This window comes from Cnephaeus nilssonii, assembly GCF_951640355.1.
Source record: "Cnephaeus nilssonii genome assembly, chromosome: 3".
Taxonomy (NCBI): Eukaryota; Metazoa; Chordata; class Mammalia; order Chiroptera; family Vespertilionidae; genus Cnephaeus; species Cnephaeus nilssonii.
Window position 1 is genome coordinate 49,981,822 of NC_137074.1, and position 24,568 is coordinate 50,006,389.

General features: G+C 41.2%; 1 protein-coding gene across 1 annotated transcript in view; it reads right to left on the reverse strand.

Moving 5' to 3' along the window:
• Positions 1–24,568, reverse strand: part of ATP13A5 (ATPase 13A5) — a gene marked incomplete at both ends in the record, with an annotated part of 105,858 nt that overhangs the window by 37,193 nt on the left and 44,097 nt on the right. The window contains 11 exons of the mRNA XM_079767425.1: positions 2,154–2,233; positions 3,384–3,509; positions 5,655–5,815; positions 6,626–6,750; positions 10,054–10,171; positions 12,165–12,321; positions 13,208–13,294; positions 15,570–15,720; positions 17,206–17,267; positions 20,763–20,951; positions 23,664–23,821. Coding sequence (XP_079623551.1) covers positions 2,154–2,233; positions 3,384–3,509; positions 5,655–5,815; positions 6,626–6,750; positions 10,054–10,171; positions 12,165–12,321; positions 13,208–13,294; positions 15,570–15,720; positions 17,206–17,267; positions 20,763–20,951; positions 23,664–23,821 — 1,414 coding nt within the window. The remainder of the gene's footprint in view (positions 1–2,153; positions 2,234–3,383; positions 3,510–5,654; positions 5,816–6,625; positions 6,751–10,053; positions 10,172–12,164; positions 12,322–13,207; positions 13,295–15,569; positions 15,721–17,205; positions 17,268–20,762; positions 20,952–23,663; positions 23,822–24,568) is intronic.

Consider the following 24,568-nt stretch of genomic DNA (forward strand, 5'->3'; position numbering starts at 1 on the left):
TTATCACATATTTCAAAAGAAGTCTTGCTTTATTATAACCACCAAGGTGAAGTTTAAGGGTGCACAGTCATAATCATAGCACTTGCCACAGAACCTAATGAATAGATCATGACCTAATCCATCCATGTTTTGGTTGCTAACTGCTGCTGAGAGTTTAGAGTGAGGGCAGCTGGATGAGAAACATTTGGGAAATAGTTTAACAGATATAACTGGAGCTAGATACACATACTCTTGAAGCATCTTGGAGTAAAAATGAGATAATATGTTCCCATTATACCACCTTGGTGTGCAAACACAATGACCCTATATAATAAAAGTGTACTATGCAAAGCGACCGAATGCCGGAACAACCGGTCAGTGGGGGACATGGCCAGCGAGCAGGTGTCACCAGGCCAGACAAGGCACATGCCAGCAGGCAGAGGGAGGGGACGGTGATGGGGTGGGAGGGAGGGCGGCAGCAACCAGCAGCGGCGGGGCAATGGGGGCTGGTGCCATCCCCTGATTGTCCACCTGGTTGCCTCCTGTAGAGGGAGGCCACAGGCGGCAGTAGCAGCAGGGCGATTTGGGGCAGGGCTGCCCAACACCATCCCCAGATAGGCCTGCTGGGGTTGCCTCCCACAGAGGGAGGCCACCAGTGGCCATGGCGCAATTCGGGGTGGGGCCAGCCACTCGCTGCCCATGCCATCTTGATCGGCCCGCCAGTCACCTTCCACAGAGGGAGGCCAGACTTCGGCTTAGGCCCACTCCCTGCTCCACTAAGCCATCAGAAGGAAATCCCCCAAGGGGTCCTTGATTGGAGAGGGTGCAGGCTGGGCTGAGGGAACACCCCTCCCTTGTGCACGAATTTCATGCATCGGGCCACTAGTATAAAATAAAAGAGTAAATATCAAAGCTGTTGCCAAAGAAAAAGGAATTTCTGATTCAAGACATACTCTGTCTTCTATTATAAATAAACTAGAAGCCCGGTTCACGAATTCATGCTCCAGTGGGGTCCCTCAGCCTAGCCTGTGGGATCGGGCTGAAACTTGCTCTCCAACATCCCCCAAGGGGTCCTGAATTGCGAGAGGGCACAGGCCAGGCTGAGGGACCCCACTGGTGCATGATTGGAGCCGGGGAGAGATGTGGGAGGTTGGCCAGCTGGGCCGCAGGAGGTTGGCCGAGGGGCCACAGGAGGGTCTAGGGCATGTCCAGCCCATCTTGCTCAGTCCTGATCAGCCAAACCCAGCAGCAAGCTAACCTACCAGTCAGAGCATCTGCCCCTGGTGGTCAGTACATGTCATAGCGAGTGGTTGAGCAGCCTTAGCATATCATCAGCATTTTTTTTTTTTTGCTTTGATTGGTTGAATGGATGACTAGATGACCGGACACTTAGCATATTAGTCTTTTATTATATAGGATAATACATTATAGGTATTGATTAATGACACCAATATTAAAAGCTCAGCAATAATTTGTCAAAAAGAAAAACCACATGAAATAACCAAATCAATACAAGGAAAAATAAAGGTTTTAGAGATTTCCCTTATTATTAGTTACAAAGAAATGAACACAAATTGTCAAAAGTAAACAAAATCATATTTGGCTAATGCAAATGAAAATCACCTGATCATGTACATTTCATAACTATGTACATTTGGTGAAAATTATTTCCTTTCTTCAGCCTTAAAATATATCTCTGGTCTCTGTCACACAAGGAATTTTACATATTCTAGTGTCCCCTGAATTCAGAAAGATAATTCAGACAACCTTATGCACATTGCCAATGATAAAGGCATGAAAAAGAAAATCAGAAAATTGAGACTACAGCTCATTCTGAAACTGCATCTATATATTCCTGAATTGATTTTTTTCCTTAGGGAAATATAGCTTTTTAGTTTTAAGCATTAAAGTTGGCAAAATTCCTCAGGCATTTCATGAGGGTAAAACTACTTTCGTCAGCCAATCTATGTATATAAAAGGTTAAGTATCTTTCCCACTGTCTGATCGGTTGCTATGATGTGCACTGACCACCAGGGGGCAGACACTCATCTGAGCATATGTGGATGTCTGACCCACAGAACTACAAAATAATAAATAGTGTCATTCTAAGTTTTGGGGTAATTTGTTACACAATAGATAATGAATACACTATCCTTTCATGCAATAACACCTACTTTAATTTCTGAAATTCTTCAACAAGGCTTGATTTTTGCCCAGGAGACATTCTTGCAAAAATGGTTCCATTCACCAGAATCTAAAGAGAAAAACAACTTTTGCAATAAGCTTAGAAAGAAGAACACTTCCACATAAAAGGACAGCCCTGAAAAATCATTTCTGGCCACTGTTTGAATATAGCATTGGGTTGTGGTCATTAAACCAAATGTCAGGAAAGGGAATAAGAGGATTTGATGCTTTAATGTGTTACTTTCATTCTCAGTCCTCCATCACAACTCTATTAATTCTTTCCAGGCCATTTTCCCCACATGGGTTAACCTCTAATTAATTATAATAACTAAGAAGCAGCAGAGCATGTGGGATAATAGTGCTTAAGGAAATTCAGGGTGCTTGTTGTTGTTGTATTTTGTGTGTGTTCTTTTGTTTGTTTGTTTTTTACTGAACTCTGTCTCCACACTTGTAGCATAGACAGAGAAAGGAGCAATAAATCTAGAGTTGAGAAATAAGCTCCTATTTTTAGCTCAGTCCCAATTAGCTGCACAAACCATCAACAAGTGACTTAACTCTTTGAGTCTCAACTCCCCCATCTCCACCATGAGGAATTGGACTGACGGCTTTCTGGAAGCCTTTGGGGACTAGATTCCATGGTCCTGGACTGGAAAGATGACAGAATTTCAAGACATGGTGAACAGATGGCTGCTGCCCTGGGCTTGTGCTCCACTTATCTCCTTCACACTGACAGCACAGCCCTGCACAGCACTATTTTAAAATAGACACACACAGGACAAGATAACAAATGATTTTGAAAATAAACCACGGGGCTTTTGTTTCCTCCTGTTGTAATTCAAGAATACAGACAGGAAGGGGAATAGAGCTTATCATGACATGAGTTGGTAGCTTTCAGAGAGAAGCTGACCCACAAAATAGGAACGTGTCTGTAACTATCCAGAGGGTCTCCTTGCTGGGGAAGGAGGGACGAGGGAAGCTGGGGTTGGACTGGCCACGGGGCGACAGGCTATACCAGAACTCAAAACACCCAGAGGAGGTCATGAGCATGTGGAGGACTGGGTGGATGTGGGCAGGGCCAGGAAACTCGGGTGCCCCTTTGGGGACATGTATTCTCTAGCTCTGAGACAATCCCAGTGATGTCACCTTCACTACTCCATTCCCCTTTTCTGCCTCACTAATTTGAGGAGGAAAACAAAACACTTCATTTCTCCAGTACTCACTTTTGGAAGCAAGCTGTTGAAATGCTGAAATAGCACTTGGTATGATTTCCCACTCATTGCAAAATGGTAACAGTTCCCCTGTTCTTCAGCAAGCACTGAACTGTTTCCAATGTTAATGTAGGTTTCCTAAAATCAAAAGGCATCATTTCCATGTGAGCTCTTAAAGGATCCCTCTGCTTTCTTATGTTTTCTGGAAGGAAGGATATTCATGTTTCATAACCATGTGAGGCTCAGAAAACACTTAATGTATAATTTTCCCATGGAACTTACACTTCTACGGCGAAAACCCTCAGAATGTCTCCCAAAATATTATATGAACATGCGATACTTTGACAACATGATGCTCTGGACCCTGTCCTAGGAGATAATATGTGTGATGTCATTTTACCTACGAAATTATTCTGAGGTATCAGTCAGTGATTCCAAGAAGAACAGGAAGATTCTTCTCTCCTCTTCCTTCTTCCCATCTTGCAACCTTTTATTTCCTAAGATAACTTATGATTCATTCCTTCAAAAATAATTTTTTTTTCTACACTGTAAAATTCTTCTTTTAGCCCCTGACCTCTCCCCACCAAGGAAGGTACCCGGATCTTATGTTCCACTGCAAAAGCACTACTCCTTTCCTGAAACCCTTTCCCCCTGTCTTTCACCTGTCAATGTCCCCCCTCCCCCACTGGAGAGCATCTGATGAATGCACATGCACACCTCATGCCAATAGGTGATAACGGTTTTTCATGTGACATTTCTCAGAGGGCCTTACATTTACATAGGGCTCTAAAATTCAAATAGTGTGAAAGGTGAGAAAATTTTATTCATTAGAGGTATTCATCTTAGGGAAAGCATTGTACTTGGAAGAAAAAACATTTTGACGTGCCAAATTGGAAGGCAAAGTGCATCCCCTTCCAACCCTCATTGTGAACCAGCCAACACAAAGACGTGCTCTGAAGCATACCACTTGAGGCAAGGACATGACTCCTTTTGCTTTTACTAGTCTGTGGGGAGAGAAAGTGTGGTGATGGGGAGCCAGGGAGAGGAGGAAAACCTGAGGCTGTGAAGTGACTTCTTCCAGCAATGACCAAAACGAACGGGTAGTGTGAGTGGACTGTTTGTTAAAAATTAGTGAGGACCTGAGTATCGTCACACAGTGAAATTGAGGCAATATAAATTGATGTAGAACTCTGCGGAAAGCATAGAGAAAGCTGTCATCTTTCACTGCCCATGCAATGGGGTCATTTTTACACAGCAGGAGCAGGGCCACTCTGTACAGTGGTGCAATTTGTCTATTGAACAAAGGCCTACTCTACACTTAACAATCCAAAGGGTTGGTCAGCCTAGAAGAAGAGAGCATCTTTGTAATTTATCACCTGGAGGGCTATCTCTTTGAATTCACACAAAGAAAGGTGGTGCATTTAGTGATGGAATGTCAGGCTGCAACCATTTTCCTTCACATGAAAAAGCTGTCCTGTCACAGGTACACAGGGACCTTACTCTCGAGAGAAGGCGCCACCTGCCACCTGCATGTCACAGGTACAGCACAATCTAAATACCCATGATTTGGATGGAATCAAACAGACCCAAAATTTATATTCTGCTCTGTAACTTGCTAGTTGTATGTTTTGGACAAGCTTACCTCCTTAGGCCTCAGTTTTCTCACTTGTAAAACGAATAGTTTACTCAACTGTACAGGGCAGTGGTCGGCAAACCGCGGCTCACGAGCCACATGCGGCTCTTTGGCCCCTTGAGTGTGGCTCTTCCACAAAATACCATGTGCGGGCGCACACGTACAGTGTGATTGAAACTTCGGGGCCCATGTGCAGAAGTCGGTTTTCCACCTGGGCGAGTCTATTTTGAAGAAGTGGCGTTAGAACACTCAAGGGGCAAAAGAGCAGCATGTGGCTCACGAGCCGCGGTTTGCCGACCACTGGTATAGGGTAACTGTGAGTATTAAATGGAAATTATGGATGTAAACTGGTGATTTTCAACCATGACTGAACATTGGAAACACCAGGAGGAAGGGCTGATGCCAGCTCCCAGGCCAGGAGTTCTGATTTAATCAGTAGAGCCTTGGCATTGGCCGCCTAATCATCCTCCAGGTTATGTCTACATCTAGCTGGTGCTGGTGGAAATGCTAAATGCTTTGCAAACTGTAAAGCTCTGGACAGATGTGAGGATTATTACTGTGGTAACTTGTGATGCCAAGAGAAGGCTGCCCAGGGCCAGCACTGTATCTATCAGCTCAGGCCATGGAAGGGCCTTTTAACGTTTGCTCACATTCTTCCCAGGTCCATTCTCTTGGTTCTCAACCAGCTGCCAGGTCACAGAAGCAGGAACAAACTCTTCTGGTTCATTGGCCTCAACGAGGATCACTTGGCTCCCTTGAGGGATCATCTCGGAGTTTTTTGCAACAGTAATAGCTGTTTGCAGGTTGTCACCTAGATGACAAAGAAAGTCAGTTTGCTTTATGTATAAACCTCTCAGCAATCAGAATTGAGGTCCCCCTCTTCTGAGTGTCCATACTACTTTGTTGGTGTTCTATATCAGCATTTATTGCTTTCCGCCTTATTTTATCATCATTTATCTTCCGCTCTGCCTCAGTCTGTCTGCCCCTAGTGGTCAACTGCTGTCTGCATTTCCTTCCCACCATAGTTAGCATTCTGGTATCCTGAATATTGCATATTTTCAAAACATGTACAAGTGAATAAATAAGTGGTGGTCAATTTATGACTAATACAAGGAGACTGACAGCTCTTAGTGTTGGGGTAACATGGTCCAATCTGAGAGCATAAAACCATCCTTGGGATCTGGATTCCAGTCAAGCAGAGAAAAGAACACTTAGCGCTAGGCCATGCTTCGATTTGATCATCAGGTGCCACACCTGTCACCACTGCCTTGAAGGACAGTCCAGGCAAGTCTCACACCCTTTACAAGGAGGTCTTATTGGGGTTATTGATGAAAACACATTCCTGTGTTTAAGCATTTACTGTGAATCCCTTAGCAATACACTGATTTTGGGTAGAAAGAGTGGGCATTAGACAAAGAAAACAAGATATAGTAAGTGCCTCCAAAACTCACGGCGGTGTTGGGGGAGCTACAAATGTTCCCAGGTATGACACTATACCACAGGGTGACAAACTTGACAGCAAAGCATCTTTCTTTCTGCCTCAATCATACGAACTCAGGTCACACGGTATTTTTCTTATGCCCAGGAGACATCAACTTATCAGGCCTCCAGACACACATACCGGTAATCATCACAGTCCTGATGCGGGCCTCTCTCAGTTCCTTCAAGACGGGTTTGGTTTCCTTTTTCAAGCGATTCTCCATTATGAGAAGTCCCAGAAATGTTAACTCTGACTCCACTTTCTCTCTGTGGATTCAGGAGAAAGTGAATATTAAGGCTTATTTATATAGTCTCAAGAGTTGGATTTATTTCTTCTTTCTAAAATTCCTGAGTTTTATCAATGTACTATGTGCTCATCTATATATATATAAAAGGCTAATATGCAAAGTGTCCCCTCGGGAGTTCGACTGGGAGACTGGGAGTTCGATCGCTCGCTATGATGTGTGCTGACCACCAGGGGGTGGCGTGGAATGAAGGGAGGCCCCAGCTGGCAGCCGGAAGGCCTCGATCGACCCTGATCACTGGCCAGGCCTAGGGACCCTACCTGTGCACAGATTTCATGCACCGGGCCTCTAGTGTTTAATAAATCAAAAAGAACCCAAAAAACTTATCATAAAAACCAAAAGACCATGTCTTCACACTGCCCTTCTACTTCTCAGAGGCAGCAACCACTTTTATATCTTATAGCTGCCTTTAGTTTTCAACTCCATTTTTTAAAACAATATGATTATCTTCCAACTCTTCTGGGTTTTAAAAGTATTGTTAATCATTTATATTTTTAATTTCCAAGACCTTTTTTGAGCTTAAAGTAATTTCAATCTATTACACATGTGTTAAGACATACTGCATACAGGATACTATAGTAATACTTGAATATGCTATTATTCATTTCAACTTCTATCTGTAACCTGATACATGATATCAGCCAAGGATTTAAATAGTTTTCAGAATTTGAAATTGGAGGCTTGCAAATATAATTCAAAGTTGGATGAGAACACTTCTATCTGGAGTAGAATCTAAGTTGCTACATCCTTCCTTCAAAAGTCCATTCACTAAATAACTACTTTATTTTAGATCTTATATTAGGCATTTTGGTGAATACTCAGATAAACAGATATAAATCCTGCCTTACTAATCTCAGAAAATATTATAAAAGAAAAGGTAACATAATATAGAACTTGTTGAAGTCCCATCATTTAACTTAATTAATTTCCATTATAAATTGGATTACTATTTTCTCATTAACTGGAACTAAAAGGAAAATCCAAACATTTTCTCACTGATTAATTCTGGTTTTCATCCCTACTTTATAGCTCTTCCCTTTGTTCACCATTTCAGGCACTTTGGCCTTTTGTGACTCTATAACATTTCTAGCAAAGTCCTGTATAAGGACCCTTGCGTCCACTATTCCTATTGCCTGCAAAGCTTTTCCTCTGGATAGCTGCATGCCTTGCTCCCTTACTTTACTCAAATCTCTGTCCAAAGCTTGCCTCCTCAGAGGACTTCCCTGATCACCCCCTGGGAAAGGGTGTCCCCTGTCATTTTTAAAAAATACTCTCAACCTGCTCTTTTTTTAACCCTCTGTGCATTTTTTACTACTTGACAATATTTATAGGTCTATTTTGTATACCTATATATTATCTATCTATCTATCTATCTATCTATCTATCTATCTATCTATCTATCTATCTAATATTGCATATGTATATTTTATTATCTATTTTCCCCAATTAGAATTTAAGCTCATTAGGGCAAGGATTTTATTCTATTCACTTCTGAATCCTCAGTGCCTCGAAGAGCATCTCACACAGTCAAACTCAACAGAACACTGCTAAACCAATAAAAGGGAAAACCTTGATCAAATATTTCTTCTGTTTTATAGCTTGTGTTTTATTTTCTAAGTCATCTCATAAAAGTCTTCTATCTCCTTTTCTGATGGCAGTTTCTTAGAAGTTTTTTATTTTCTAATTGGAAAACTCAGATAAATATGATTTGATTCTAAAAAATATCAAAAACCCTATCCTTTTATCCTCTTTGAAAATAGTAACTAAATTCCAAGAAACATACTAGACTCCTGAAATTCTCTTAGAAAATCTGAGATGGCTAGAAATCTAGCACATTTTATCCTTATTTTTTTATTTTGGTATATTTAGAATAAAGTCTATCTCAGTAGCAGTTTTTAAATAAGAATATCACAGCTGTCTTTGTCTGTGGCAGCTGGGTGGTGGCTGCATTCCATGTCAAGCTACATAAATCTTCTTTCACACATGATCTTAATGTTCGTTATTAAAATTTGTGTCTTGAAAAATTTTGCAATCGTGTGTGTGATGGGTCTTTATGCTTGCTCAAGAATAACTAACACCTTGAATGTTAAACCTGAGAGTGCCATTCATACATTGCAAAATGAGCTTTGTGGTTCTATTTAGAAGATTAAAATGTCATGGCTGAAAGGCTCCTTAGGGACCATACAATCCTGCATTTTACAGATAGGAGAAGTTGACACTGTAAGAAAAGGGCAATGATTACTGATTATATTAGAGTAGATAGACTTACGTTGTAAATACTAATGTTGAACCAAGAATATTCGTATCTTTTGTAGGGGAGCTAATTTTACATAAAAGTATATATCAGCCACACATACCAAAGATAAGTGATCCATAAATGATTCATTATTCAATTTTTCACAGTATTTCTCTACTTCTTTGTCATAGACAATTCATAAACAGCTGTTAAAAATTGAGAAACATTTAAAAAGATCTACAGATTATCCTCTAATGAGGACAATTCATCCCTGTAATGTAATTAAGGATACTGAATTCTATTTCATACTAGAGGTGTGGTGCACGAATTTGTGCACAAGTGGGGTCCCTTGGCCTGGCTGGCGATTGGGTCAATGGGGGCTAATGGGGGCTGGCTGGCTGGGGGAGGAGGGTTTGTGGGAGGTTGACTGTGGGAATGCACTGACCACCAGGGGGCAGCTCCTGCATTGAGTGTCTGCCCCCTGGTGGTCATTGCATCATCATAGCGACCAGTCGACCAGTCATTCAGTCGACCCATTGTAAATGTCGCTTAGGCTTTTATATATATATAGATTAAAAATGCAGTTTGCACTCACTACCTCTTCAGATCTGAGGGGGGTATATTGTTGGGCCCTGAAAGAAGCTAAGTCTAAATGATTCTGGAGAACTTTCAAGGTGCCAACTGTCTCTTTCCCTCAAATCTTTTGTATGTTGTCCTCCCAAGTAACGTTGGTCATTTTTGGTGGGATGATGGAATTTTGGTGGGATGATGGAATTCAGGGCAGAGAGAATTTGCTACTAGCATCTGGGAGTTAGGACATCTCAACCACCAACCATGTTCTGCCACTAACCAGCACTGTGATCTAATCAAGTCCTCCCAGTATAGCTCATAGTTAGCCATCTCTGAAATAAGGAGCTGAATGAGATTGAGTCTTCATCACCAAGAACTTTCTTAATGATTTAAGCTGTCCATTCATCTCCAGGGGATCCTTCACTTCATACACACAGAACTGATTTTTGAGTTTCTTACCTGGATAAACTCTCCACTTCTGAAAGCTTCCCCAGGCTCAAGGCTTTATGGGCAAGGGCAATGACACGGAAGCCTTTCATTGTGTAATTTCTCAGTTCCTGGGGGAAGTTCCTGGGCACTGCCAGGAGAGAAAAGACAGGTAAATGCAAGGTCACATTGAAGGTCACCAAACTCCTAAGCAAGACTCTGGGATGCAGCCACTGTATCTTGTTTTAACCTCCACTCCATTAAAAATGCTTTAATAGAAAAACCACAGCTTCTAGTTAAAGGCCACAAACATTTCATAGTGTGTTCTTATTACTCTGACAGAAACAAATGCCAAAGATGTTCTGGTCATCAACTAAGTGTCAAATACACTGGCTGGATTCAGTATGGACAGACCTCAGCACTATATCTCCCTGGATGAAATGAGAGAAATACCGATTCTCTAAATCAGGGGTCAGTGAACTACAGGCTAAATCTGGCCCATCGGATGTGTTTTTTGTTGTTGTTGTTGTTGTTGTTTTGTAAATAAAGTTTTATTGGAACACAGCCACACCCATTAGTTTCATTGTCTATGGCTGCTTTTAGGCTACAATGGCAGGGGTGAGCAGTTGAGACAGAAACCATGTGGCTCACAAATCCTAAATTATTTAGTACCTGGCTCTTCTAAAAAATGTTTGTCGGTCTCTACTTTAGATAATGGATGACACAATGCAAACATGTGTGTATTTTGACACGGTAATTATAACTAATGTTAGCATATTTATAAAACCTTTATGGTTTATAGTATGCCTGTAAAGGCATTAGAAAGAAGCACAGTATAATGGGAGGTGTAGCAGCTTATGTAGCAAAACACTGACTTCCAGTCTCCACTCTATTACCATCTAGCTCTCTGACCTTGGGCATGTTAAGTCTCTCTTCTGCACCTGAATTTTACAATAGAAAAAAGGAGGGGGGTGTGGCTCTATATGTACCCATTCAGCTCAGACTTACTGTGATTCTGAAGTAATCTTGCAGGTGGGTCTAATTTCAAGGAAGCTCCTACCTCTCTATTTCTTAAGTACAGGAGGGAAAAAAATCACTGAAGATGATATTAGCATTTGTAAAGGATGAGAGCTTAGAACAATAGGAATAATTGGAAGGGCTACCAGAAGAATAAGAGGTGGCAAGTGACACCAAACCTGACAGAGCAGGGTCAATAGTTACTGGTTAAAATGGCAAAGAGATACTTATATCTGTGTGGCTGAAAAAGTAGAAAGAAAAGTATAGGTCATCAATCTATAAAGGATAGAGTTAATGAGAGCTATGAAGATCAAAATAAGAAAAAGGAGGTACTTCTAAGACACAAAAGACTCCAAGTATAGAGAGAAGTTAAAGCAATCATTTGCCAAATCAAAATTCTGTGCACGAGTTGATGGATATCAGCAATCATAAGGAGAATGTAGATGAAAAATCAAAAGGAAAAGGGCAATTTATCCAAATGAATTCATTTGAATGCAACAGTATTCTTATAAATCTGGGCTGCTGCTTAGAGGGTGCATATGTTTATAAGACTATGAAACAATATAAATCAGCTCAAAATCTGACCCAGAAAGATGAAATTACTGGTATTGTGAAAATGATCTATTACCATGCTCTAATACCACCTAATTTATTGTAATCACTTTTTTTCTAAAAGACTTATCTTTTCTGCATTCTCCTTCCATCGGTGTCTCTGAGGCTCCTTTAGAGGTGCCAGCTCCCCAGGAGGTGACAGAACACCCCTTCTGTAGAATTGGTCTAGTGTCCCAGCCTCTCCCTTTGGCTCTGTCTTCCGAGTGCTTCTCACTATCACCCACCCTGGTTCTCTGAGCCCTGTGTAGCTTCCTATTCTGGCTCCCAATGCTCGCTTCGCCTCTCCTTCCATGATACCCCATTGCGGTTGGGCTTTTCTAGCTGGGCCACAGCTGGGTATTTACTCTCTGCCTCTTTGCCTTGGAAGTATCATGTCTGTCTTATCAAATCTATGAGTCCCACTTCCCACCCACCGAGAAAACAACTCCCTCCACACTGACTGACTTAGGCTTGTTTGCTTTATGTATTTGGACTTAAAACACTCACTCCCGAAAGGGAAATGTGCCACTTAGTACCTGTTTCGGATCTGCAGAACTTGGCCAACATCTCTGGGGCGCCCTTCATGTAGACGTGGAAGTGATCCTCGCCTGCTAGCCCAGCAACCACAGACATCCTCTGCAGGCTCGATGAGAAGGGAAACTGGCGCAAGATGGTAATAGCTTCCACAGGACTCTGAGAGTGGACCAAGAAAAAGGCGTTGAGCCCAGCCGGGGTGGCTCAGTGGTTGAGTGTCAACCCAGAAACCAAAAGGACATGGTTCAATTCTCGGGCAGGGCACATGCCTGGCTTACAGGCAGGTTCCCCAGTAGGAGGTATGCAAGAGGCAGCTGATGCTATTTCTCTCTCATTGATGTTTCTATCTCTCTCTCCCTCTCCCTTCCTCTCTCTCTAAAAATTGATAAAAGTTTAAAAATTAAAAAAGAAAAAAGGGGTGTTTAAGAAGCTTTTAAGTGAGATTTAGCAGATACACACCAATAAACAGGGTTTCCTTTGCAATGAGCTCAGGGACATCATGAAGTGGTGTACTTGTTACAACATTGGTATTTTTCGGGCTCCCTCTAAGGCAATTCCTTCATCAAGTTGTCTGGTCTGCAAGACCCTTTCCTTTGGGTGCCTGGAGAAATCCTAATCATTTTCCAGGCCAAGTTCACAGGTCACCCCTCCTTTGTGGTGCTTCTCTCTCCCAGAAAGAGTATTTACGCCCATCTCTGGATTCCTGTGGCACTGTGTTTGGCCTTTATTATAGCACTTGGCACATTGTATTATACTTATTTGTACCCCTATTGATTTTTCTACCAGCCCGTGTACTCCAACACAGAGCCCAACCTGTCTAGCATTGAAATCACTCCATTGCTTAGCACTGAGCACAGTGCTCTAGGTACTCAGTGGGTGTTGAATGAATTAATGGATAAATTCAGGAGTAAAGAAATAAGCAAAGCACCTATGGAGACTGTTAGGATAAGGCAAAATAATAAGGATGTAGAAATATGTAGAATTCAGGGGAGTTTCATCTGTTTTAAGGGGAAAGAGCTACATGATTCAAAGAAGCAAATCATACCTGACTGGCTTTCGGTCCTGGTTTTATTATTATGTTTGAGTCTGACATCCTAAATTTGCAGTAGTCCACATTGCAATCTTCCATTATCTGTTTTAAAATAAAAACATTCATAAGATTCCTTAGGGAAAAATAATAAGAAAGAAATTTCTCTCATTTACATAGCACTTTAATCTTTTCAAAGCCCTTTTAACATACTTTCTCTTCTAGGCCAATTATCTTAATACCCCATTGTCAGATTTCTGTTATGTTGATATACGTTAAAGGATCTTCTTGTAGAATGTGGAAAAGCCAGAAATATTGTGACTGCATTTTAAGTAGTAATTGATGGAAGAAATGTGAGCTATAGGCCAATGGCTCTTCCTAAATGGTATGTCTAGTAATTGAAGGAGGGCTTAAGTGGAGATTTACCCTTCAATGGAACTGAGCACATTAGCTCTCAGATGATTTAGGATTTCATCTTAAGATAAACATGGGACTATTTCTGATGCTATACCCATTTAATTGGGTAGCTAGAGAGTTAGCAAGTTAGCTGCCAGAAAAATTGGAAAGCATATTTCAAAAAGGTTTATATTTTTTGGTATGGTTTATATTTATTATAACAATGTAAGTCATACCACCGGAGAAACTAATATTAACCTAATATATGGGAAAATCAGTCAGATATATACATAATAAAGGTCAGAATATAAGAGATAACAGTGATGTTCGCTCTGTCACCTGTTTAACTTTGGAAATATCGCTTCATTTTTCTAGATCACAGTTTCTTCTGAAAAATACTCTAATATCCCTTCCAGTGCTAAAATTCTTACAGTCTATAAGGACTTTTCCCCTCCCCCTTACCAAAAGATGCTTAATTCCAGGCTGCTTCTCACCCAACTTTAAACTTGATGAACATTCTTGCACTTCGATGCTTTGTTTGGGATGGAACTTAAAAACAGTTCTTACAAAGCTAATATTAATGATTTATGTTTCCATACATGAGCCTAACTCATCTGTCATTTGTGCAGATAGTCAACCCTCCTGTTATGGAAAAGGGGCACTACTAAAACCAGGGTCAAAGTCACATATAGCAACAAGGACCCTGTGTAATTCATTATTGTGCCAACTCTAGTGATGTTGGTAAGACATTGCTTATAATAATTATCCTGATTCCTCTCCATTCAGATCCAGGGAAGTGAGTACTATTTTGTCTTGGTGTCAAAAATATCTCCAAAACAATTGTTCTAATTATAATGTACTGATATCAGAAACTTCCCTGTTTAACAGGTTTCTTCTTTTTATTATTCTGGCCTCTAGAAAGCTACAATTTTCCCACCATACATCTTTAAATTAAACTTTTTGTGAGATGTTCTTAATGTCCCTACAATAATTTGTTTCAATTTCTTTACAACTCTGTTTAAAATGCCATCCTGTATTTGATGTATCATTATAAGTAGCTTTAGAACATTTTTTTGGAGGACAGGAGAATCTAAGTAACTAATTCATTCATTCATTAATAGCCTCCATATGTTGGGCACTTTACAATACAGGGCCCTTTTAGGCTCACAGTCTCAATGCTCACCACAACTCTGTGAGTGAGGCTTTGTAATCTCAAATGCATGATGAGGCACAGACTCAGAGTCTTGGTTCTGAATTTGGGGTCCATACTAGAGAGTGGCAGAGTGGAGAGGTCTTCCCACCTTGTCATGACAGTTGCGATGGGTTTATGACCTTCAACTACCATTCACACTCAGCTCAGAAAATTGAACCCATTGGGCTGAGAGCCACCCAGTTTGGTGTATAAACCTATGCTGTCTAATACAGTCATTTGTAGCTATTTAAACTTAAATTTAAATTAAAGTAAATAAAATAAAAAATTTAGTTCCTCATTTGCATAGCCACATTTGAAATGCTCATTAGCCACATGTGATAAGTGGTTACTATATTGGACAGCACTGCTTTAGTCTACTGTTTCTCTGAGGATGTTTTGAAGAATATTTTTCTCCAAAACATGTTTTGGCCCATAAATAAGGTTTCTGTGGTCAAATAGGTTTGGGAAATGCGGCATTTCATAGTCTCTCTTGAATAGTCACAATGCACCACAGTATATTAAAGAAATCTTGCAGTCAAGAAATTGATTTAACTTTGTTTAAACAGCAGTTCCCAAATTCATCTGATCATGCAACCCTACTTCATGTTGCACTCATCAACAGAGTCCTTTGGCATAAAGGCTAGAAAATTCAGGTAGGATCAGACTTCTTCATATGTGCATGATTATAAATCTTCTCTGGGTTTCAACTAAACTTAGAAAAGCTTTAGCATTCCCAGTAAGGATTCCTTCATGTTTTGTCCATTCTGTTGAAGCAATAAACTATCATCTTACCCAGTTGGTACCCTCAAACATCTTGAGGTCCAGAGGGTCTCCCTGGATGGTCCCATCCAGGAGGATCAGAGAGTGGCAGCTGGCCATGGCGGCACACAGTGGGCCCCAGGGCAGAGCCCTGCCTGAGGCAAAGCTGTGGACTTCCTGGAAACTGGTAGAGAAAGTAACTAATAAGTTAAGGCCTTCAACAAAATCATTTTACACCTATGCCCCTTAAATCTCACTAACACAGAGCTTCAATAATACCCAACCCCTATGCCAAAAACCTTCAATAGCTCCCCATGTCCAGTATGATAAAGTTCAAACCCTGAGCCTGGTATTCAAGGCCCTGTCTTCTTCGTTTCTATAGTACCTTACAGATTCTACTCATACTGGTATCCTTGATGCACAATTTTTCCGGAGCCAAGTTAAACATCTTGCGATTTCTATATTTGCACAGGTATTGCCCTGCCCTTGAGCCCTTGGAGAGTTTGCAAATATCAGCTCACTTGGCTTCCTTCTTTTCTAACTGGAGTGTTCTGCCTGCATATTACTATTCATAAAACCATCCTTTGAGATGGATGTGAATTTCCTTTTCAATAGTTTTCCACTGGTGAATCAATGCTGTAATTTCAGGATATAGAATCACAAGGATTTCTGTCAGAGTACTTGTAGCCAGCACACATGATGGCAGCATCACAGGAAGGCACATTGTAAGGCTCAGAACTGATTCCTGCAAACTCCCCAGAGCTGTCTCTAGGCAAGAAGTCCCTAAGCCAATGATGCAGGGGAGATGAAAAGGATGCCTGCCAGGTGGCTCAAGTAAAAGCATGCATGGACTACAATATTTCTTCCTACTCAGCATTTTGGCCTTTGCCCCTATTCCCTGAAACTCCTGGCATGGACATCCAGCATCTAAAGCTTGTTTTCTTCTTTGACAGTAGACCAGCTTGGTTTACCTTCTTCTCCTCCAGTCTTAGAGCTAAATAGTAATTGTATCTAGATGTTTCTATCTCCCAAAATTTTTCAGAGTACTAGGGACAAGGGAGTGAGAGGAAGGATTGAAACTGCAAATACCCTTTTTCCCTTTTGTGGCTCTGACCAGTAGAGGCCCTGCCTGTCTGGACAAAGGCCTGGACTGGACCTCTACACGGCCAGAGGCAGAGACTCAGGAGTAGGGCTAGAGCCCAGGGAGTTTGTTGAGGCCCAGACCATGGGTTTTCTGCAACGCTGTGCGTGCTGCCTGCCTGCTGTCACTCTGCACCCTTTTATTCCACTGGAGTGTAAACTAAGGGAAGAGATGGTGCTCTTCTTCTCTAGATTCCTTCCACACTAGCTGCCCAGGAAGTCTTTGCAGTTTTTAATTAAGCACAGTCCTGTTTTCACTCTTTACTGCTCTGTTTTAGTCATTCAGGTTCTTAATCACTAACCTTATTCTATTCCATTTTTCATGTGGAGTTTGAAGGCCTACTTTCCCTGTCTGAGTCTGAAATTAGAACTCATTTAATTTAAAAAATTAGAATAATTGGGAGCTGGTTCCAGCCAATTATTATACATATTTTATGGGGCATTGATCCCTCAACACTGGAAGAATAGATTTGAGTAGCCCCAAGGCAGCCTCACCAATCACACATTCCTTCTTCATGAAGGTGCCTACCAGGAGTCAGCAGCGGGGACAGTCCCCCAGAGGTCCAGCCCATCCTCTGTAAGAGTGCCAGTCTGGGGAAAAAAATAGAGTTGGTATTAGCATAATATTTAGAGCTTTTAATTATATCATGACTCACATAAAAACCAAGTTCCCAAGAAATTAAAGTACGTCTAGTTATCCAAAGCTTTCCCTTTGGAAGCATCGAATTTCAAATCAGAGAAGGGCACCTGAAAGAAAGGTTCAGCAGGTGACAAATGATTCCCAAGAGACCATGTTGATAATTAGATGATTCTAATTACTAACCATTACAACAAAATGGAAGTGATTTGTTTTTGTTTGCTAATGTTTTGACTTGTTGTTAAATGAGAGAGGTTCAGTGAATGGATATATAATAAGAACCAGCTTTGACTTTTAGTTGGCACTTGTTCTCTTTGTGAAGCAGAGCTCAGAAGTTTTCCTTTCCTTTTTAAGAGTATTTAGTTCACAGTCTGCCATCTGGTTCACACAATTTCCTAAAATATGGGTGACATGGTGACTTTCCAGATTGATAATAAAATGTTGATAAAGGGCTTTGAGACTAAAAAAGAGCAACAAAGTGCTAAATAAATATTATGAATGTCCATGAATGGGTTTTATTGTTAGGTCAAGAGGAAATTAGCTGGAAGATTTGATTTTCTGTATTATGGGAGAGTATTTACCAGAAAATGTAACAGAGAATTCAAAACAGAACTGAGGACAATCATAGCACTTTTAATTTGCTCATTGTTTCACAGTTGGTCATGAACTACAGATCCCAATGTCTTCAGTAAGTAGGCTAACAGCTTTAGGCCTGCTTAACACCCATTCAAAGTAAGGAGCTGGCTACCAACAGCTTTAGGACTGCTAAATACCTATTCAGAGTAAGGAGCTGGCCACCATTGTGTCAACACTATCAGGGCAGAGCAGAGTACTACCAAGTGTTGGGGAATATCCTGTTTCAACACTGACACCTAGATCTCTGACGTACTTTTTAAAGGTCATCTCTGTATAAGACACTGAATTTTCAGTTTTCCCTACTAAACGACATCTTCTATCATTGCAGCACATCACATTAGCACAGTGCTTTACTGTGAGTGATCACAATGCTTTCAATTCTTACAACTGAGTAAATAGATAGACAGTCTCGGGCTATAGGTGACCGAGCAGCCTCAGGGCACAATGGCCTGTAAATTAGAGAGAAAGAGCCAGAATCCAGTCATCTAGAGTCTTCCCCTAGATGACAAATGGTAAATAAATTTGGCAAAGTGTGTGGAAAGACAAAGCCCATACTGATTTTTAGATTAAAGAATTAAGAAATCTTTGTTGTATTCATTCATTTGGACTTTATAGAAAGCTAACATGCCTGTGTGCATTATTTCTTGAAGGACAACAACAAGAAAAGCTATTTGCTTCATTTCCTTCCTGCATTTTATAAGAAACACAACCTATGTGTTTTCAAATCCCCTTGAGTTGTTCCATTTCAAAAAGACTTAGCAACTTAATCCAAACTGAGATGTTTTTCTGGTGATTAGATTATGTGTTTAAGCATCAATATTTTGAACATGAAAATAGAGATGGTATGGCAGCAAATAGAAATGGTACATGTTATTTATCTGCATGAAAACGACCATTATACAATAAAGCTGACCATAAAATAGAAAGAAACGTAAATTATAGCTTAGGTTATAAAGAGAATAAAATAGATAAAGAAAACTTCTTGGCATAAATATTAGCCCAGGCTTGGGCTGAATTGAATAGAAAAGAGGGAACTTGTTTTAGAAAACTTACAACAAACCAACATCAACTGAAGATACACATGGGAACAAGTGTACTCAGAAGCCCAGCACTAGATGGAAATTCAATAATTCAATTAATTGTAGAGTGTTTTTATTCCAATATCGTGCTGGTAGAGCTTTATAATGTGAAAGCTAGAAAGAAACTTAAAAATAATCTTCTTATCGCAAAAGTCATGCAGAAAGTTAGTCTAAAATTCAGGATTCGATTTCTAATTTTGCTAATTCCCAATCAAGACTCCTTTACACTATAACATGACATAGTGCCACCAGGAGTTTGGCCAAGTTTGCTGAGGAGTGGTTCCTAACACAGACTAGCAAAGAAACACGTGAGGATGGGGAGGAAAAAGCTTTACATAGGAAGTAAGATAAACAACTTGTGTAAAATTAGCTCTAGAAATAGTCAAATATAATGAACATATTTTATAAATCTCCCTCCTATGTTTTAAACAATAATGATGCCGCTGGGATAAGTAATGGGAGTACCTATCAGAAAATGTCCAAAGGGCTGTTATCTGTCCCTGAATCTAAAAGGAAGCTACTGTGAAGTTAACCCTACTGGTTCCCCACTGATGGCAATAGAGGGTTTCCTTTACCAAAGGAAATTAAGAGAGAATAGAACTAAAGTAATCTAAGAGCTATGCCACTTCCAATTGGGGATGAAGACTTGTCAAGCCTGTTCCTGTCTCTCCAGTTTGTCCTCTACTCTCCATTCTTGATCTCACTGTCTAGGATAATGAGCGTGCTCTTCAGTTACCCCCCAGAAAACCTCCTGCTTCTGCCCTATCTCCCTTCTATCCCTTCTTATCAAATTCCCCCAATGGAATAACTAAAACACAGCTATAAAAATGTCACTGGTCTTTTTAAAAAATGGGAAGGGCTCCCATTCGATTCATGACAAGGCCCTACTCCTTAGCTTGGTACATCAGGCACTGAACAATTGGGCTCCTCCTCTCCAGCTACATTCCCTACCAAACAGCCCACATTCCAGCCACACCCCAGGGAACTTTATCCTCCCATGCTGTAGGACATAAGCACATCCTTATGCTTCTCAGCTGCTTGGCTCTGAGCCTGGGGCCCATTCTATCTCACAACCAAAGCCAAGCTCAGAGATGACCTCCCACCTGTGCCAGGTAACTGCACCTCTGTGCTTCACTCATACCTGCATTAAGCATGCATCTCACTGCATTATCATCATCTTCACTTCCATTTACCTGCTTCCTCAGCTAGACCATGAACTTCTCAAGAGCTAGGAACATCTCATTATGGGGCTCTCTGCCAAAGTGGGTTAATTAAAAAGTGGCCAAGCCTTTATCAATTATTCAAATGCAAATGAACTGAGGGAACAAGCCAGGCCATTGCATTATAGCAGTGAAGCTATGAGGCAGAGAAACGAATATGCTCACTTCAGCTCAGGACAAAGCACTTCAGGGAATCAAAATGTCCCTCATTTTTTTGCCTGAAAAAGCCAGTCATATCTAGAAGTTTCTACAGTAAGAGATTGTTTAGAAACCCAAAACAGGGACAAAATGTATTAAATTTCACAGGAAAGAAATTCATGAGTGATGGCTGACCCACTTCCTTGGGTCTCAGCACAGCAGGCTTCTAAAACGTGATCTCACATGAGCTCACTATGTGGCCTTCTCCGGCCTCAGAGCTCCCATCTGTAAAATGAGGGCTCCGAACTAGACATTCTTTGAGGCTCTTCCCAGCTCTAAAATCATCAATCACCAAACGGCAAAGTTTAGTTCATACTTTGTCAAAGCACACGAGGTTTATTTGTCCGCACATATTGATTCTCTGTGGGGAGATACAGAAGATTTTCTTTTTCTTCAGCCTCTTTTGTGCATACACGATGCCTGTGGTCAGGGCAGCTGGTAACACTGGAGGGACAGTCACGGTGAGGAGGAGTAGAGCCATGGTTGCGGTATCTCTTGGTGAGACCTGGGGAGGGGAGGGACACACAGGTTAGCCCAGTCAGGCAGGCTGGCACCCTTCCTGGCACCGTCTCCCCCAACACAGGAGCTCTAGCGACTCAGAAGATTCCTACTGAGCTGGCTCTCTTGGTGGGTGGGGCTGAGGGTTCTCTTGGCTGTGCTCAACGAATGAATAAATTGCCTCCCACTGCAGAACACAGGAGACTCGGATCCTCACCCCACACCCTCCATGACCTTTCCTGCCTTGGTTTCTCTCCACATAGCATTCCTTCCACTCAGAGTGCCTAGCCCTTCTCGGCCCATCCATACGCCCTCTGGTCTCCCAGGGCACTGGGACTAGTCTAGAGTTATAATATTTCACACAGTGGCCTGACTCTTGGATTATAAATCTCTCTCCCCCTCGGGTGCAGCAGCTGTAGCTTACTCATCTTTGAATTTATCTTATTCATCTCTTGATAGAGAGTTTAGTAGTTTCTGACACAGAGGAGGTGCTCAGCACACACATTGAATGAATGACAACTTGCTAAAAACTATGACCAATATTTTGCCCAAGATCTCAGCAAATATTATTGCTATAGGGAAGCCAATAATAAAAATAGCTTGCCCTCACTGGACACACACTCTGAGATGGGCACACACATTGCTTAGTTACTCCACAATAACCTCATGATGTATATACCATTATTTTTTCTTAATCACTTAACAAGTGAGGAAGCCAAGGCTTAAAAATTAAAAACTTCTTCAAGGCCTCATGCTAGTTAAATGATGAGGATCTGAACTCTAGTTGATCTGACTCCAAGGCACATATGCGTACCAATGTGTTTTACTAACAAGCCAGTTCTCCTGGAGTGAAGATTCCAGGCAGATCTGAAGAAATTCACAGGCTGGTAAGGGCAGGGCCAAGATCAAGTCATGGGGTGTTTGTTTTTTTTATTTTTCACATGCCCTAGATATAATGGCTCAATCCTCTCCAACCTTGCCTAGGTTTTTGTTTGTTTGTTTGTTTGTTTGTTTGTTTGTTTTGAATGAACCATAAGTTTGACCATAAAGTCCTCTTTTGAGTACTGAAATCACAGATTCAAATTCAGTAGCAATGGCTGCTAAATACATCTTTGGTCCAATCTCAGTTTATTGCAAAATCCATAATTCCCTGCTTTTCCCTCCCACAGCCACAGAGGAGTTTTGACTGTAAGGACTCGGCCCTGTCTAATCTTGAACCAGTGCACATAAAGGAGGTCAACAGCACCATAGGTTTTGACCCCAAGAAGATGGGGTCTGCAATTAGCCTTGTTGCTTTGGTGCACATTAGATGTTGAGCCCTGCCCAGAAAACCTTCCTTCCCTATCACTGCCAGTACCTCTTGGTCTCAGGACAGGGTCTTGTGCCTGTTTTCCTGCTGAACACTCCTAATCCCATTTGAAACTGGTACCCTGCCTCAGAGTTCAGCTCCCCCTGGCTTTGACAGTCTGCTTCATTCTTTCAGGGTCCATTCTACTCCTGCCAATATGCCCTGGCCTCCTCCAGACGTGCTCCGTGGAGTTTATTTCAGATTGAAATGACTATCAGAGATCAAATGAGAGCATGAACATTGCCTAGATATTCTTAAGACTGTGTCTCTGCCCATTAATATTCACCCCTGCCCCCCTCCAACAAACACAGAGAATGTGCTTGATGCTACCAGTTTGGGCATTGTAACTAGGTCACCTGCACTCAGTTTCATACCCGTGTTTGAATCTGTTTACTCACATTTTTTTCTTCTTTCCTTTGAGCCCGCACCGTTAAGATTTCAGATGTCTCACAGAAAAGATGGCACAGCCCACAAGAGAATCAGACTCTCAGGACCAGAAAGGACCTCAGAGATCACTGTGACAACCTTTCCCTCTCCAGCTATCACAACTATTAAGAGAGACATCCAAATGAAACAGACACCCTGAAGCTTAAAAGGAAGTGGGAACCCATGCAGCATGCAGCGTGCAGCTCTGTAAAAGTAGACATTGAATTTCATCTCAGAACCTAACAAAACACAGGGCCAATCATTGCCTGCATGGTATGTTAAGTATTCCCTGGACAGAGTACACCCTCAAATATGTCAACACTCACAAATAATCCACATTTCTAGGCATGGCATTCAAGATCTCCTTCAATCTGATCTCTTTCTACCTTGCTAGACTTAATCTCTTAATTGCTTTCTAGTGCCAGAAGACCCTGTGCATTTCTTCTTTTGTGTTTGCTCACTCAAATTAGTATGACCTTCCTGCTCTCTGGTCTGATTAACTAAATCCTCCCCATCGCATCAGGCTTAGGAAATATGTATATCCTCTGAGGCTATTTGGCTTGGGTATCACCAATGCCACACATGCAGTAACTTCTTATCCCCATCTAAGTGGTAAAAGGAGCAACTTTCTGTAGCTACACCATCTAATATATTTTTTACTAATCACATATGGCTAATTAATGAAAATAAAATAAAATTGAAAATTCACTTCCTTGGTTATACTAGCCATGTTTCAAGTGCTCAATAAGCATGCATGGTTAAGGGCTACCAAACTGGACAGTGTCTATACTGCATAGAATATTTCCATCATCTAAGCAAGCTCTGTTGGACAGCATTGATTCACAGAATAATGAGACTCAGAATTAACCTAATCTAACCCTGTTGATTTGGGTCCAACTCCTTGAGAAAACTATACTATTAAAAAGCTTTACCCTCAGTACTTACTTTGTGATACATATATACACCAAGGGCATAGAAAAAACCCACAACTCCAAGACCGGCCAGGAACACTATGAACTTGAAGGCATCACTGTAGAGTTTGAAGTTCAGAGGCCGGGGGTAAAGGATGGATCTCACCAAGTCCCCTTTGGCTGTATTGTAACCTGCACGAAGATAATCACAGGCAGAATAAGGTCCCTTTAAACAGTTTCCCCCAAACCAAAAATGGTTTGCATTGAATTAAGAATTGGTTAGGAGGATCATTTGAATATGGACTGAAAACAGCATTTCTGTGACCTAACAGTGTATTTACATTTAGTCTTCTCATAATTCGCTGGGTACAAGAAGTAGCATTCCCGTTGCCCTGCTTGATTTCTCTTTCTTTGCGAGTCACTGCGTCAGTGGCTCACATTGCAGTTTTAAAGACCAAATATGTATTGAAAATAATAGAAAATTAAGAGAAAAGCAATGCACAAGGCAAGTAATTTCTTAAATACATATGCCTCTGATCATGTCATTTTTATGCTCAAAAACCTTCCAGAATACCCACTTTTTAGAATAAAGTTCACATAAGTAGGCATGGCATTTGAGGTCCCCTTAAAGCTGTTCCACGCCTTCCTAGCTAGACTTATCTCTCAACTGCGCACTGGTCCCAGAAGACCCCTGTGCTTTCCTTCCTTTGTGTTTTGCAGATGTAAATTAACATGTCTTTTCAGCTCTCTGATATGATTGGCTAAATCCTTCCTATCATGCGTGGCTCAAAATGCCACTTCATCAAATAAATTTTTTCAGAGTCCTACTTTTATTTCATATCAAAAATAATCTCTCTGCTTTTTGGAATGCCTGTAACACTTGGTCAAAGACATCTATCACTGCTCTGTGTTTGAGTTAGTGATAAATCCATCTGTGTC